The sequence below is a fragment of the Anopheles cruzii genome, chromosome 2 (genome assembly GCF_943734635.1).
Source record: "Anopheles cruzii chromosome 2, idAnoCruzAS_RS32_06, whole genome shotgun sequence".
Taxonomy (NCBI): Eukaryota; Metazoa; Arthropoda; class Insecta; order Diptera; family Culicidae; genus Anopheles; species Anopheles cruzii.
Window position 1 is genome coordinate 20287383 of NC_069144.1, and position 15194 is coordinate 20302576.

Consider the following 15194-nt stretch of genomic DNA (forward strand, 5'->3'; position numbering starts at 1 on the left):
CAATCGGCATTTGTCAGAAAATTTTCTCACCTGTCTGGCATGCTGTCAATGAAAATAATGGTAGTTTGATGATACACAAACAACATAGTCGGCTGTTGATGTTGAAACAACGGTATGTTTTTATTAGCTGTCACATAACTTCATTATGTCATATCAGTACAATATTTCATAATACCAGCATAACAGGTTTTTTTTAGTTCTATCTTCTAATCAGCACAGCATTTGGCAAGCCTTTCTTCGGCTGTTTTCCATGTGCAATCGATCGGGTTCCATTCCATCAACAGCTTAATAACAGCGGTTGACGTTTGTTTGGGGTTGAAGCTGCTTATCCGATTGTTACGAGCATTAATGCTTAGACAATTAACTGGAATGTAGAACAAATCCAGATGAATTAGCAAGTTCTCTGATAAATCGATTTGCTCTAAACGCTTCGGAAACACGGCAGTGCTGAGAACGATGGAAGTTAAATTATTTCTCGCTAATGACAGTGAGCTCAGACTGGGTAAGCGCGAAACCCACGCGATATCGAAATGGGTGTAATGGTTGCCGCTTAGCTCCAGTTTAGTCAACATCGGCAGGTTGTCGGCCAAGCATCGCGGTTGCTCTGATAAACTGTTTCTGGACACAAACAGCCACATCAGCGACGGCAGGTTCCATTGACACAGATTCAGATGGACCATTTGATTGTTTTCCAAAAACAAGTACTTCAGGGTGATACTTTCGAAGCGACCGACAAGAAGCTGAATTCGGTTGAATGACAAGGCAAAGTCAATTAGTTGCTTGAACGGTTTGAAAAGCTCCAAATTGACGGTTTGTAGTTTGTTTATGTTTAGGTTTAATGCTGTCACGGGTATATTGCACTCTTTGGGAGAACTGTTTTTTATAAAACGCAAGTTGCTATTGACTATCCATGCAACCTTAAGGGATGATGCATGGCAAAACGATGCCAAGTCTATTGACTTTATAGCACAATGCTTCATAGATAGCTTCTTTAGGCGTTTGAAATGTCTCATATTTGGAACCTGTGCTGCAGGACTACCATCGATCCTAAGGTATTGTAGATGATTGTTGTCACTAGCTTCAATGTATTGTAAACCAGTGTTTCTTACTTCTATGTCTGTAACGTTACTTTTCGAAGAGAGTTGTATCGTCTTCAGGGATGGCGAAGCAATTATACGCACTTGCTGTACATACTTTCCTGCTTTTTGCAACACTACTGTATCCAGCACACTGGTTAATATTTGTTTAAATATCACCACCTTCACTGATTGTGGCATATACTGCATCATAAATGTTCCATCGTTGTGCGGATCCCAATTAGCTATTTCACACCAATCGTCACCACAGCGAAGACGAAATGGGTTGCCCAAATCTACGTTGACCACTAATAGGAGAAAACTAAAACGAGCAAGCTATAGAATATATGCGTTGATTGGTGTGGAAGTGAAAGTTTAAACTATGACAAACCTTCCAATAATGCTTGTCCCTCGTCTGGTTAAATTACGCATTTCGTTGACACCATGAAAAGCTGCAAGTATACAGTACCACCGAACGATATTAACTTCCACGGTCGAATGGCCCATTTGCAGGGTTTTCATGGAATGGAACCTAACTTCAATACCATTGCAATTTAAACCTCGTTAAACTTCATTACTCGTTGTGTGCAATATTTTGTGGAGGTGTTTTGATGTTCATGCTTGCCGGTCCATTAATTGTTCGCTTCCAAAGTACTGAACAAAATGACGATTTAATTTCATTTGTTTCCGTTGAATGAGTGACTTAGCTTTAGTTGTAGATGTACAGAAACACTATTCCCAAGTCAGCTTCTTTCGCATAGCCATTGCTAGATGACACACGTTAGAAATAACTAGCATAGCTCATTTGCATAAAGAATAGCGACCGCAGCAATCTCAACTCGACCGATCGACGAGAGTAATTGGATCGATGGTGATCTCACACTTGACGTGTGTGAATAGCATAGTATTGGATTGAAAGAGAGAGAGAGGATGAAAGAAAAAGAAAGATAGAAAGAATGCGAGAGATTCCAAGTCAGTGTATTGCACCAGAAGCGCGACGCACCGGTCCGCGTTATGGAAGGCCATAAACTCCTATTTTTCGCAATGCCTCATTTCGATTGCTCGAGAAAACGGTGGCCGGTGGCGTGCAGTAGCCAGTAAAAAGAGGCAGCAATGCTAGACCACCCGGACATTGAGTCGAAGGGACCATCTATCCAGCCGCTTCGTTAGACCCCCAGATGGTGTCTTACTGGCAGGGCACCGCAGGACAATAAAAATGGATCCGACAGGCGCAGGCGAGAAACCAAACGTAAGTAAAAGGGCTTCCTAGAGCCACGACTGGATCGGGCCAGGGGCACATCGTCCACACGTGTACCGGCAGCATCTCACCTAGAACTCGAGTGCGCTCAGGGTTAGCTACTCGTGGCTGACGGGGTGATGGGCGATGGATGAAAGATAGAAGTTACCCGTCGGACCATACACACAAGGGTAACTAGATTCACTAGCTTCTGGTGCTAGTGAGGTTTTTCGCGGGTGCCGAGCCTCAGCGAAAGGCAGAGCGTGTGGGCGAGAGCAGGCCTTAGATCTGCTGTGAAATCTGAGAACCACTCCACGGATCGAATAGGAAGTAGATCCATGCCGGCCCGCTCCAGCCGTAGCTAATCGAATCCAATGTTGGCGGAATGTCCGTGACGCTCTAGGGAATCGAGTAGAGGCCGTTTTTTTGCCCCACCGTTTCACCTCGGCAGCTGGAGGCTTCCCGATCGTAGCCTTGCGCAAACGTTTGTTCTTGGCACGGACCCCCCGGCGGGGCTTGTGTCATAAGCGTACGGTGAGTACCCGTGTCGTCCACAGTTTAGAATGACAATTTCTGCGCCACCATTGACGATTGGAGCACGCGCGCGTGTGTGACTAATTCTGGCATTGCGCCGGAAAGGTATGTTGCCGCTGTACGCTGTTATGCTGAGGACGATGAGTCGTTAAGAATACTTGAAGCGTGGCGGTCGAGAAGGAGGCGAATGGTCGTGTAGCTCTCGTTGGTGGCCGAGAGTGGTCCATTTTTTGCATTCTTGTGGAGAACAGTGCTTGAAGTTTACTCAACGCATTCAAGTCGGTTTGTTTGGACACACCAAATAAAACTAGACACTAACATGACGTAAGATGTCGGGAATTGTAGGCAAGTAGCATTCAAAATTCGATAAAATAATAGGAACGCTTGTGGCTGGTTCACCGGACTGATCATGAGTTCAATTCCCTAAGGTGACCATTTCCGTTTTCTGAAGTTTCCAGGGTCCTAATGCTTATCGGAAACGGAACTAATTTCACGAACGAACTCACAGCTGGTCAACTAGTCAACTTCAACAAGTTGGACTTTAATATCAGGTTGGCTCAAAAGAAATCCATTATTTTTGCGTGGATTTCGAAAGTTTATTTAAGACGTTTTCGATGGTCTGATTTGCGTAAAATATGCACCCTTTTGTTGTATAATTTGTTGCCATTTTAAAAAGGTAGCTTTATAGTGTCTCTTCTATAGAAGTCTTGATCGTTATTGGCGAAAAACTCTGGCAATCTATTTTCACAATCCTGTCTTGTTCACAATTTCTTATCTTTTGGTGATAATCGCTTGGTGCAAAGTCCGCACTATACGGTGGATGTATTAAAACTTCCCAACGCAGCTCCCGGAATTTTTGGCGAGTAACTGTAGACACGTGCGGCATTGCGTTGTCCTGATGGAACACAACACCTCTTCTGGCTGGCTGATTCTGGCCGCTTCTGGTGAATCGCTAGCTTCGAACGGTGCAGTTTTTGACAGTAAAGCTCTGAATTTAGTATTTGGCCACACGGAAGTAACTCATAATAAACGATACCTAACAAGTCCCACCATATACCCAGTAGAACCTTGCTGGCCGTTAGTCCTGTTTCGGTCAACGTTCGAGCTGCTTCACCACGCTTTGGCCACGATCGTTTAACCACAATGTTTTCGTATGTTTGCCATTTCTCCAGTACCCATCCGTTTAAGAAATGGGTCGATTTCATTCCGTTTGATTTAATTCAAACCAAAAACAGTAAATTTATTTTTGGAAGGGTGAAATGTCACCTTAAAACCCAGCATAAACTTGAAACTGTATGATCGATACTCTACGAGATGTCGATCATTACAGCCATTTACTGGAAAAATACAGGATTTTTTTTAGCCAATCTAATATAACAAATTGTTAGCTTCACTCCGATGTGATCGTTCTGATGTGGTCAGGTCCAACCACCCCAAGTAGAGTGCGCAGCGTACGGGCTTATTTAAACGCACCGCGCATATGAGAGGGCCGGCATGTTTTATGTACTTTTAATCCCTTCGCAAGATAGTAGAGCGGTGCTAATTTCAGGTCGAACCGATGATAACATTGCGCAAAGCACACTGACCACCACTGACACAGGCTCCACGGGTCGGGTTCGTGACTTCCAGCCGTTGGTAGGTGTGAAAACCGATTTTTTGCACGCACACCGGTGGTGCCAATCGCACATTTTACGATGCGATTTCGGATCCGAGCACTTGCCACTCGATCGTCGTGATTATCGTGTGATTACGGTGTGCGCGGCCAGCGCTCTCGGGGGTACCATTAACCCTGACCGTGGGACCCGTAACGTACGCTGGATTATGATTTCACACCTTCGCCGGTGCCACGCACCGCGTGACAGTTGCGGGTTTGATAACGGACTTAATCACCGTAGCCCCTTTGTGCAAAGGATCCGAGGCACCGCAATTGGCTGCACATTCACTCATGACCCACGTCCCTAGACCAATGTCGAGGAGCCAGATCGAGAGGCACGGTCATGTCATGGTCATGGAAGTCAACCTAGAGGAATCTAGGGGATTTGGTGTTTGGTTGGCAGTGTGAAAGTGACGGTACCGTTATGATTGTGACGCCGGTTCCCACGGACACCACGCGAGTCCTCAGGCGTCCTTGGTGTGGAGCTCCAGTTTACTATCCTAGCTGTCCGGGGGCAGTAATTCTCTATCAAGATCGATCACGCAAAACTAATCAAACTGTTTGAAACAATCAAAGTATTCCGTGTTTAAATGCGAGCCTGAGAAATGGTGAACTGAAGGTTACATTAAAGTAGTAACGCGGAGAACCTGAAAACTCTTAATTGTTCTGAAGATAATATGGTCTTGTGGTTCCGTTCTCATAAATCAATATCTTGCTAGGCAGAGCTCCAAAACAGGGTATCGGATTGTTGGCGCTCATTTAGGGCTTCAACCGGTAGAACTCTCTTTGGAGCGCATGGAGACTATCGATTACTTACTTAGTCGGTCCGTCCGCCAGGCAACACGATCGGAAGTCGGTTCCTGTTCTAGGTTTCGTGATTGGCTTCGTTAGAAAACTCATCAACCTGCGCAAGCCAGCGTCCTCGATGAAGGACCTCGATGGTCTTCCTCCAAGCCAAACATGACGGGGCTGTCCATTAAACCTACCTGGCTCCGGTGCGTAGGCGAAACGGTGCCCAAATGCAGATTAGTTTAATTTTTGGTGTTGTGAAATTAATGTTCCTCTGTCGCTGCTGCTAAACAGCTGAGCACCCACGATGGTCCACGCAGTTCTCATTAGGCCGTTTCCAATACGGGAGACCCTTACGGGGAACCTTTGGCGAAGCACGGTTCTGTGATTAATGATGCATGGAGCTTTTCCTTTTCCGCCTAGAGCCGTAAAAAGTGCGGCTTAGCCCAGAACGGCAGAACGTTAAAAGCTGGCCGACACGATTGGCCCCGACTTCGCGCCACACTTAGCCGTAATCACCTACAGGCCTGCTTCCTACTCGAATTAGCCGAGCCGAATTAGAACGCAGCAAATTGGTTTTCCACTCTCTGCAGCTCGCGGGAAATCCGTGCCAACGCTCGACACCTTTCGCTCCGAGCGAATTGCCGTTCCGTTCGGTTTCGTCAGTGAAAACGATTTGGACCAACCATCGTGAGTTATGTGACAAATGTGTAAGTATGAACTAAAAGCTTTACAAAAAACCCGGAGACATCGAAGACATAGTGCGCGCGTTTGAAGATTCCGGGCGGCGATAGAGGTCGCACGGGCTCGTGAAGGTCACTTCTCACCTTCTTGCCGCGCGGTGAGCGGCGTTCCCAGTGGGATGGCCCCAGCTGCAGATGCTGCCGATCCGATCGAGGCGCCCTCTTTTTCATCCTTTGCCATTTGTGCCGTCGAACCCTGCGACGACGAGCTCGGAGCGCAGCTGTTGGGGTGGCTCAAGATCCGTCCGAGAGGTGACAGCGAGTCAGCGGTGGCCGTGTGGTTTGATTGACACAATAATGAACGTATCGATTAAAATCGCTGAAACGGATTTTGTGTCAGATCGAATCTCGATCGCGCACTTCTGGGGAGCAGCAGCGCGCGTCACCTCTCATGCTGTCCCTCCTCTGTCTCTCTAGCGATGGGTGCCGGCGCTTCCGTGTGAAGGTTCATCGTGTTTTTTTCTTTGTGGTCGTAGGCGGGAGAACGCAGGATTGACGCAGGCAGCGCCAGCGAGAGCGAATGGGGGACACTCGTGCGATTTTCTCATAAATCCATTCTGCGGTCCTTGCAGATGTTGATCACCGGGGTTTGTTAGGTGATCCGAGGCAAACAGCGGTCCAGTTAGATTGCCAATAATGTGCTTACGATATTAAACGGTCGTTTCAGAAAGATTAGAAGTTTACGTCTACAGTGTAGCTCTTTATCTGTAGCACTAGCCTTCGGAGAGTGTGCTCTAGAGCCGAGAGGTGAAAAGCAAAAAAAATGTCTTGTAGCAAAATGGTTCTTTATGGTATTTTATTGTAGGAACGTTTTAAGAACCGGTGCTCCGGTTCGGGTTCGATTGAGCCATTTGTCAAATGACCGTTTAATATCCCCACGCAGAAGTCAAGGCATGACGAATGCTAAATTTCAGTCAAATCAACAGAGTGAAGGATAAATGAATTTATGAAATCATATAAATTTGCTCAAAGATAACTCAAGTCAACGCGAAAAAATGGCCAGGTTGGCAGCCAGCCTATACAATCGACTGAATAGATAAAGTGATGGGATTTCGTGAGACTGAGGGCGATTCGCAAAAACGACGATTTGGGAGCATTCTTAGGCTTCTCAATCGACATGTAATCATTTCAAATAATGGAATGGAATGAGGAATAATAACTAACGTCACATCGATTTATTTGGCAAAGAACTAACGGATTATTCATTCTGAAGACGATTTTGTGCTCTGAACTTGATCAAAACTATTCGACTTTATGTTTTAGTTTCACTCAAGAAATTTACTTTTCTATTTGAGTAAGTCAAACAGAGTAAAATTTGAAGTGAAATTGTGATTGTAATTCGCTGTTCACAGTTTTTTCCCTCGCTATATTGCAGCACAATGCGTCAATCAGCAGGATTCCTGTTTGGCGCGGCATGTAGCACCACGTGCCCAATGCCCAATATTTCACTGTCAAGGTTCCAGTACAAATTGTTAGTCTTGATGGATCGCGCCGCGCAACAACGACAATCGGCATTAGATCTCCGGTCCAAGATCAGCGGCATTTTGTTCTGGAACCGCCGCACAAGTAAATTAATCGATCGATGTAAATCAGCGAATCGTGACCGTCAACGACAGCAGCAACCGACCGGGCCGACCCGGACTGCCGTCTCATAATCGGGCGAGTGTATCTATAGTAGTAGTTCGACCCTTCCCACCGTTTATGGATCTAGATTCTGCCTCTTTTTTTCTGCTCCTGCACTCGGGCACTCTGGTGCATTCCTACATAATCTATCGTCCGGCTGTCGATTCGATCCGCCACCACCAACAACTCGAGTGCACTGCATCTGCTCCTCGATGGGCCTGCCCTCAACGGTCAATGGAGCCCCCGGCCTGTCAGGACGATGACTATCCACGCGGACGCGTATCGAGGGCTCGGATCGATCGGCTCTCACTTCTGGACGCGTCCTCCGCGGTGCGCGCGGCCCAGATGATTAGTGGCAATTAATATTCCAGCCCCCTGCAATTGCCTTTCGCGGCGGTTTTTAATCAAGCCGTACACGAAAAGATGACAGAAATGGGCCCGATCGATCGCCGGCGTCCGCGGTGGCACGGGAGCTGGATTAATTTATGGACCGCTCTGCTGAGTGGCTTCTGATGGGCTTGTTCGAAATGGGTGCAGAGTGGAGTCATACCGGTACGTGACATTGCAAGGAAATAAACCTTGAACGTGTACTAAAGCATAAATGAACCAAGAAAAGATAAAAAGAAAAGCAAATGGATTGGAAAATGTGTATGGAGAAGGAATTTTACGTGAAATGTATGTAAAAATAGCAAAGAAGAAAAAATCAGGCATAAAAACACAAATATAAAACACATAAAATGGTATATTTACTAGAAGATAGTAACAGATGATTAGAACATAGTAAAGTAAAACGCAAAACGGAGAAATAAAAGAAACAACAGAAATAAAATGAAACACATAACCATGAAACAATATGAACAAACGAACAAAGTGAAGAACAGCGAATGGTTCAACACTTTAACTTCGGAATCGAGCGCCACAACTTTTACGTCCGAACCACCATTAGACATAGGCCTTTTATGGCCTCCAAAAAATTATGCATCGACGACGGATCTTGCTGATAAAGAGGCGCGTTCCAATATTCACTTGACACTTGATCAGGCAATCGTTCAAAAAAAGGACAAAAATCCAGAAGAAGACTCGCCGCAACCGCAAGAGATCCTTGACGACGGTTCCGCAGGGCAGGGCGCAGGGCGAACGATGCTTTAGCACCGCAACCGACTAAAGCACTAAACACCCGGGTTTTCGCCCAAAAAGTAATCACAAAATGGCATCGTCAGGCCCATAAAGTTCATCGGCCGCGGTGCGGTGGGCCAAGTTGTAAATGGAAAATTTACGACCATCGTTCGCCACCCGGCGGCCGACGGGCGGGATCCGCCCGTCCCGTGCCGTCCGTACATTTGCGTACGCTTCGCTTCGGTGTGGCAAAAGCCGGATCGGATGGACAAGATGATGGAAACCGAATTTGCACCTCGCCGCCCGCTCAGACTTGCTGTCGCGGCACCAACAGAGTGGCCGGCTCGCTGGAGTCGAAGGACTCTCGAGAGGGATGCGGTTGCTCTTGACGCGGCCACAAGTAGGGACGCCCGAGACGGGGAGGTTCTATCAAACGGTTCGCGCCGGCCTTCGAGAGTCCATAAATTAGTGGCTGAGTGGAGCGCTGACGTGGGGAAAACTTAAAGGATTACCGGGACGGCCTACGACGCGGAACACCTGCCATTCTAGAGTGGAATTAGCGTGAAGCGGCCGAGCGTCCGGAGCCGCTGCGAGCAAACCACGTGTCGATAAACATTCATCTACTATTATTTATTTATTACTAAATTAATAGGAAGCCTGTTCAAACCGTGCCCGCCTATGGGTGGCCAGCGGTACCGACTTCCTTCTACTAAGGGCTAGGGGGTTATCACAAACCTGACCAGAACCGAACGCCACCGTGGGTTCGCCAGGTCTCCAACGGTTTCGCTTCACCTTGGCCGGACCATAAATTACGGTTGCTATCAGTGGAGACCGGGTCGTTGTGGAGCCCCTCTATCCGATGCATATGTGTGTGTGCGTGTGTGTGAAATCAAACGTGCTTTATTGTTTCCCCCCCGGGCACTGTCCAGTTCTGCCGCACTGCTGAGCCCCCGTACGTGAAAAGCGGACTTGAAGCGGTCATCAATAATTCTCACACCCGGCCCCTCGGCTCGGCGCACCTACAGCTGCTCCGCAACTCATTTGGGGAGTCGGCTGAAGATGCCTCCGGATGGCTCCGGAATATTTGGGTACTTCTGGACTGCGGGGCCGGTAGTCGGAGTCGGCCGCAACCCGATCGATTCGACCGCATGGCCAGTCAAGTGGCGGAGGCCGCCGCCGCCCTATCATGGCATCTCAGGTTCACGAGCACCCGGCCCGGAACCGGGTGGGAGCGCAGTGAGGGAGCTAAAGAGGGTATTAATATATTTTCATTAATTATCCCCAACGCAAACACGACGTCTAGGTTCAATTAAATTAATTAATATCTGGTTCGGTAAATGGCGCAGGCCGGAGTGCGAGTAGTGCGATCCACTCGGACCACGCACCCGGTCCCGGTGCGATGACAGTTCCCGCGAGTCCTGCCGGCATTCCGGGACTCCCGCTCCGGTAGGGCAGCGTTTTTGTTGGCGTGATCGGAGCTTGATTAGTGTGATGTGTCTAGGCTTGCCGTTTTTGGCGACGGGGACCCGAGACGGGGATGGTTGGTCGGCTGTCAGACTGACAGCCGACCAACCTCAGCCGGGCGAAAATGTGCTGTGCGTTGCGGCCGTGTAATGTAATCTGTTTGTGGTTTTTAAAGTTTAACGATGGATGCGATTATGATGCGACCGATGCGGCTCCTGACGGCCAGGCTGGCAGCCTAGGCTTGGGACAGGCCGCTTCCCCCCCCGTTTCTGGGATGATGAATGATGTGATTTATGCGAACGATGCACTTTGAGTTTATTTGCTGCTGGCTGCTGAAATGCGAGCTTCATGCTCGAGGACTGCATCGCACCGCATCTGTTGACACAGGGTTGCGCAAATCGGCCGCGTGGGATGGTGTGTTTAATGAGGAGCGATGAGTTTCGGGAGGAGGACGTTTGTGATTTTAAAGTTTGGTTGCGTGAACTTCGAGATATTTCTGTAGTTGCAACTTCTCTTTATTTAGACAGTGTTGACTGTGCCTATTGGTTGTTTTTGACGCTGCAATGTTGTCTGCTACATCGTTACCGCGGCCGTTTTTTCATGTCTATCGACGCAAGTCCGCCATCTCCTGTTCCTGTGGACGGTCTACGAAGACTTTGCGGGCTAGTTCGTCGTCCGCCATTCTCATGACATGACCTGGCCACCGGAGCCTGGCGAGGCGTACACGATGCAGTGAGGTCTTCGTACAGTGCGTACAACTCGCTGTTGTGGCGCGCCTTTCGAGGGTTTCGTCATGTTTGGACAGAGTGCACTGGGAATATAAAGGTTCTGTATAACACCAGCCTCAACCGTCTCGACATGAAACGTGAGCAAAATAGTTTCCTCAGACTGTAGAATACCTTATTGGCTGCTGTAGTACCGTAGCGCGAATCTCCTCCGTTTTGTCGCTTTTAGTGCTAACCTTTGTGGACTTCGAAGTTCATCTTGTTTGTTGCATCGTTTATCTGACTTATGTGCTTATGGTTCTGTTTTCACCGTCACCGCCTTGAGTATCCTTGCAGAGTTTATGTTAATGTTAAATCTTCCTTTTACTCTCTCGAGCCCTCGTGCTAACTGCACGTGTTTTATTCCTGCTCGATTGTGTGTTTGTGAAGCGTTTAGCTTTTGGTCATATGCTCCAAACAAATCTAATAAAGATGGACATTGTTGGCAGCGAAATCAGATTAAACCCCGACACGGGGGAAATCTGTCCGTTCGGTCCGACAACCCGATAGGCTCCCATACCACCTACTAGATCTGGGTGGCTTAATGTGCGCATTTTGAATTGATTAAAATGTAATTACACAACTACGGTAAAGCCGTTCTGCGATACACTGTCCGTCTCGCGCCGCAGTCACATTATTATTACTGGCCTCTGCCCTCCGGGAACCCCTTCAAGCGGGAGGACATGTTTATTTTTCATTAATGTCCCATTTTTCATGATTTGAAAAATTATTGTTGTAAACTACCGACCACCGACTGCGCCAGCGGTGTCCGACTCTTGGCGCAACCGAAACGCCGGCTCCACGGCGAAGCTCGGGGACAATAATTTTTCAATTAGCATGCACAGGCATCCCCAGGCCATGGCCGGGCTGCAGTCTGACGGCTGTTTTTGATTCATAATGGATTATCCTCGGGTTTGGTTTGGCGCGCCACCGGCCGGCCGGCCGACCGAACCGGTGATAGTGCCGGAGTTGATAAATTATTTATTAGTTTTAATTAATCGACTGATAATGTATGACGCGTACAGCCGCCGCCACGACGGTGCAGTGGCAAGGCCCGGCGGGGCAAAAGGTGCCAAATTTCCACCCTATGCTGGGCGCCCGGCTTGTGACACTTTTTACTCGCGCACCGCTTCCCGGGTGAATGATGAAGCGTTTTCCGCGCGAATCGTCCTCCAATTACGGGCGGTTGTGTACGGTTTAATCCGACCGCATCGGCCATTTTGGTGCGTGTAACATATGGCGCATCAGGGTATGAAGCATGTGTACACACATTTTATACCGACCGCTCCCGGGTGCGGTACGTGTCACAATTATGCTCGACTCTCTGCTGGCATCCTGTCCATCACTTAGAGCGCGATTGAATTATGGCACATTAAAGGGCCGGGCACACGTTTGTAACGATACCCGTTTGGCCAATATTTATGGTGATCATTTCGTGGAGCGTACGCATATTTGGCCGCTCAAGAAACTTAACTGTGAAACATATTTTTATGGCCCGCGCCGAAAAAAAAACCCGTGCAGGCGTTCCGAAGTAATGATTATCAGCTCCTAGCAATGAAGGGAGTCCTTTTGGAAAATCCCGGCCCTCAACGAGTCGTTAAGGACAAAGTTTGGCGCGAAGGACTTACGGTCGCATCGCTCGCCTCACAAGTCGCGAGACACAGACACATGGATGCGTCTCTGTGTGTGTGTGTGGCTTAAAAATTATTGTCCCCAATAAATGTCTACTTAAAATGACAAACTGTGTCATTAATGGGTGCGCCCGGGCCCGTGAAAATCGGAATCAAGATAGGCCCCACCTGCTGGGGCCTAGCTGGGGACAGGGAGACCTCGCTTATGGAGCGATTTGTTCAACTTGAAGCAGTTCCGGCCGAAGAAGAGCCATTCGGGCCAGGAGCTAATAGATTCTGCCCTGTGTCGGCTGGCTGTGTTTCGCCGAATCAGCGGTTATTGGCTCGCGGGACCGCGGCCCGGGTGCTTTACGAGCTCCTTTATCTCGTCGTCGAGCGGCCACGTATGAAGCACTTGAGCCCAACGTCTTAGGCACGGCGATGTTTTGTACCGATAAAGCTACGCCGTGTAGAGGATAACATTTATCCAAACGTCTGTGTCATGAGAAGGGAAAACGCATTCGCCGGAGACCGGAGACTGCAACAACATTCCGACCGGAACTCATTCCAGACTTCGAGCCAAGTGCTAAAGGCTGTAAACTTTGGGCCGACGGTTTTATAGCATCTTTTATAAACGGCCAGACAAACTGTGGACTATCAGTGGAATATCAGTGGTGCAATTAAAACCGTGTCCCGTACTCAGCATCCGCCCCATTCGGTGTGTGGCCATTTTGGGCGAACAGACAACTGTCGGACTCTGGCTCAAGCAAGTCGCTTTCGGAAGACCATTTTTGCGCGCTTAGCACGATGTGTGTGTGGTTGTGTTACGAACAACCATAATTTGTTCAACTTCTTCGACACATACGCGGTGGTGAGTTGTGCATTCAATTGGGAAGTAATTGAAGTATCAGGAGTACTTCAAAATGCACTACCACTTCGCAGTGCGGTGATTTATGATTTTGATCATTGCATTTTCTAGATCGAGATCTGTCGGGTCGGCTCCACAGATACGAATTTTTCACCAACATTGACAGAAAGAAGGTGATACTTAGGAACAATGACGGAAGCTACTTTTATTCTTTCTTTATTTTAGATTGTGGTTGTTTTTCAACCCAATATGAATGTGAAGCGTAAGCGCATATTTTACAGAGCTGAACTTAAATTGTGAATAAGCTTAAGCTATTAGTAATTCAATTTGCCAATAAGATTGGGAACAGAGCTGTTGAGATGAAGTTTGAGCTAGAGCTAGTCTCAAGCAAGTGTGTGAATGGACCCTTCATACTTGGGATCGTATCAAGAATGAAGTAATATGTAAAGTCTTTTAAGACAGCAATTTCAAATAATGTGGCTGGGACTAATGATGACTTAACTTATGAAGAAAGCGATGATCCAAATGTTAATGATGTACCAGAGACCTTCGGTCTGACTATCGATACCAGTGATTCGGGGAAGAAGTTTCATGGCTACTATGATGAATAACGGAGTTACGGGATAAATTCCGAACATGCCACAAAGTCAGTTTATTATTGTTGAAGAAAATATTGTTGTGTTTTTTTCAAAATTTTCGATCCAAAAATCAGGATGCGACTTAAACAGGATAAAATACGGTAATTTGTTAAATAAATGGGTAAATTATAATTCTGTTTGATTACTGCATTATAGAGCGAAGAACCTTTGTTCATTAATATTTCAATTTTTTTTACCAAAAAAATTACTTTACTGTAGCGCGAACCACGCACGTACTTGGCCAGTTTTGGGAACAACAATGAACGACAGTCCTTCGCGTAGGTGCGACCGATCACTGTCTGCTACCCGAGCAGTTATGAGTGGCCTCTCAAGAACCATTGAGACGTCGAAGTTGCCTTTGGGCAACATCATCGATGTTGTTTCGGTTTTTTCGGTGTCCGATCGACAGGGAACGTGACTTGCGGAACGAACAACAACTTGCGGTATCAACACCGCCCACTCCCCCACTTACACATAGCTTATGGTTGGTCAAACGTTTGAAACGACGGAACATGCCTGTAACGTGTGTTTGTTGTGATAGAGCTCAAGAAACCGACCTGTGGACCGGCGGACTTGGGTGGTTATTAACTCGAACGCCGGCCAGCGGAGCCCGTAGCTAACGGTAGAATGTGTGGCCAGATAGTTTATTCTGTCCGAGCCATTGGAACTGTATCTAGCCGGTACCTAGCCGGTACACCATTAGGATTAGCGGTCTACACACATGGCGGATAGGTCGGCGGATAGGGACGACGAAGCCACGCGCTAACTCATGCCTGCGGCCAGGTTGTATCGCTACTCAGCTCGATACCTCGCTGCTAGTACCGTTGGTTGTAATGTGTTGGCATGTAGCAAAGGTTAAATTTGATTTTTGCCCCATTTTGCTCCCGGCAGCCATGCAGGGCTCAGAAAAAAAAGGTTCAATTTTTGGGTCTCCGATCTCGTCCTCTGGGTGTCCCAGCCCAGGTCCCAGCATAAAACGTGACATCGTGGTGGACGATTTATGGACCAAAGCGTGGTCCGGGCCTAGGCACACGCGATCTCGCACGTCGCTTATTAAAATTAATCGATCGTGGCACAT

The 15194-nt window shown here is 47.7% G+C and overlaps 1 protein-coding gene across 1 annotated transcript; it reads right to left on the reverse strand.

The window, feature by feature from the left end:
- Positions 1–360: 360 nt before the first annotated feature.
- LOC128278629 (uncharacterized) lies at positions 361–6214 on the reverse strand. The gene is made up of 4 exons (XM_053017360.1): positions 6118–6214; positions 1195–1384; positions 520–873; positions 361–364 (listed from the first exon to the last, which is right to left on the reverse strand). Exons 1-4 carry the CDS (start codon positions 6212–6214, stop codon positions 361–363), a joined length of 645 nt encoding a protein of 214 aa, XP_052873320.1.
- Between the last annotated feature and the right edge of the window lie 8980 nt (positions 6215–15194).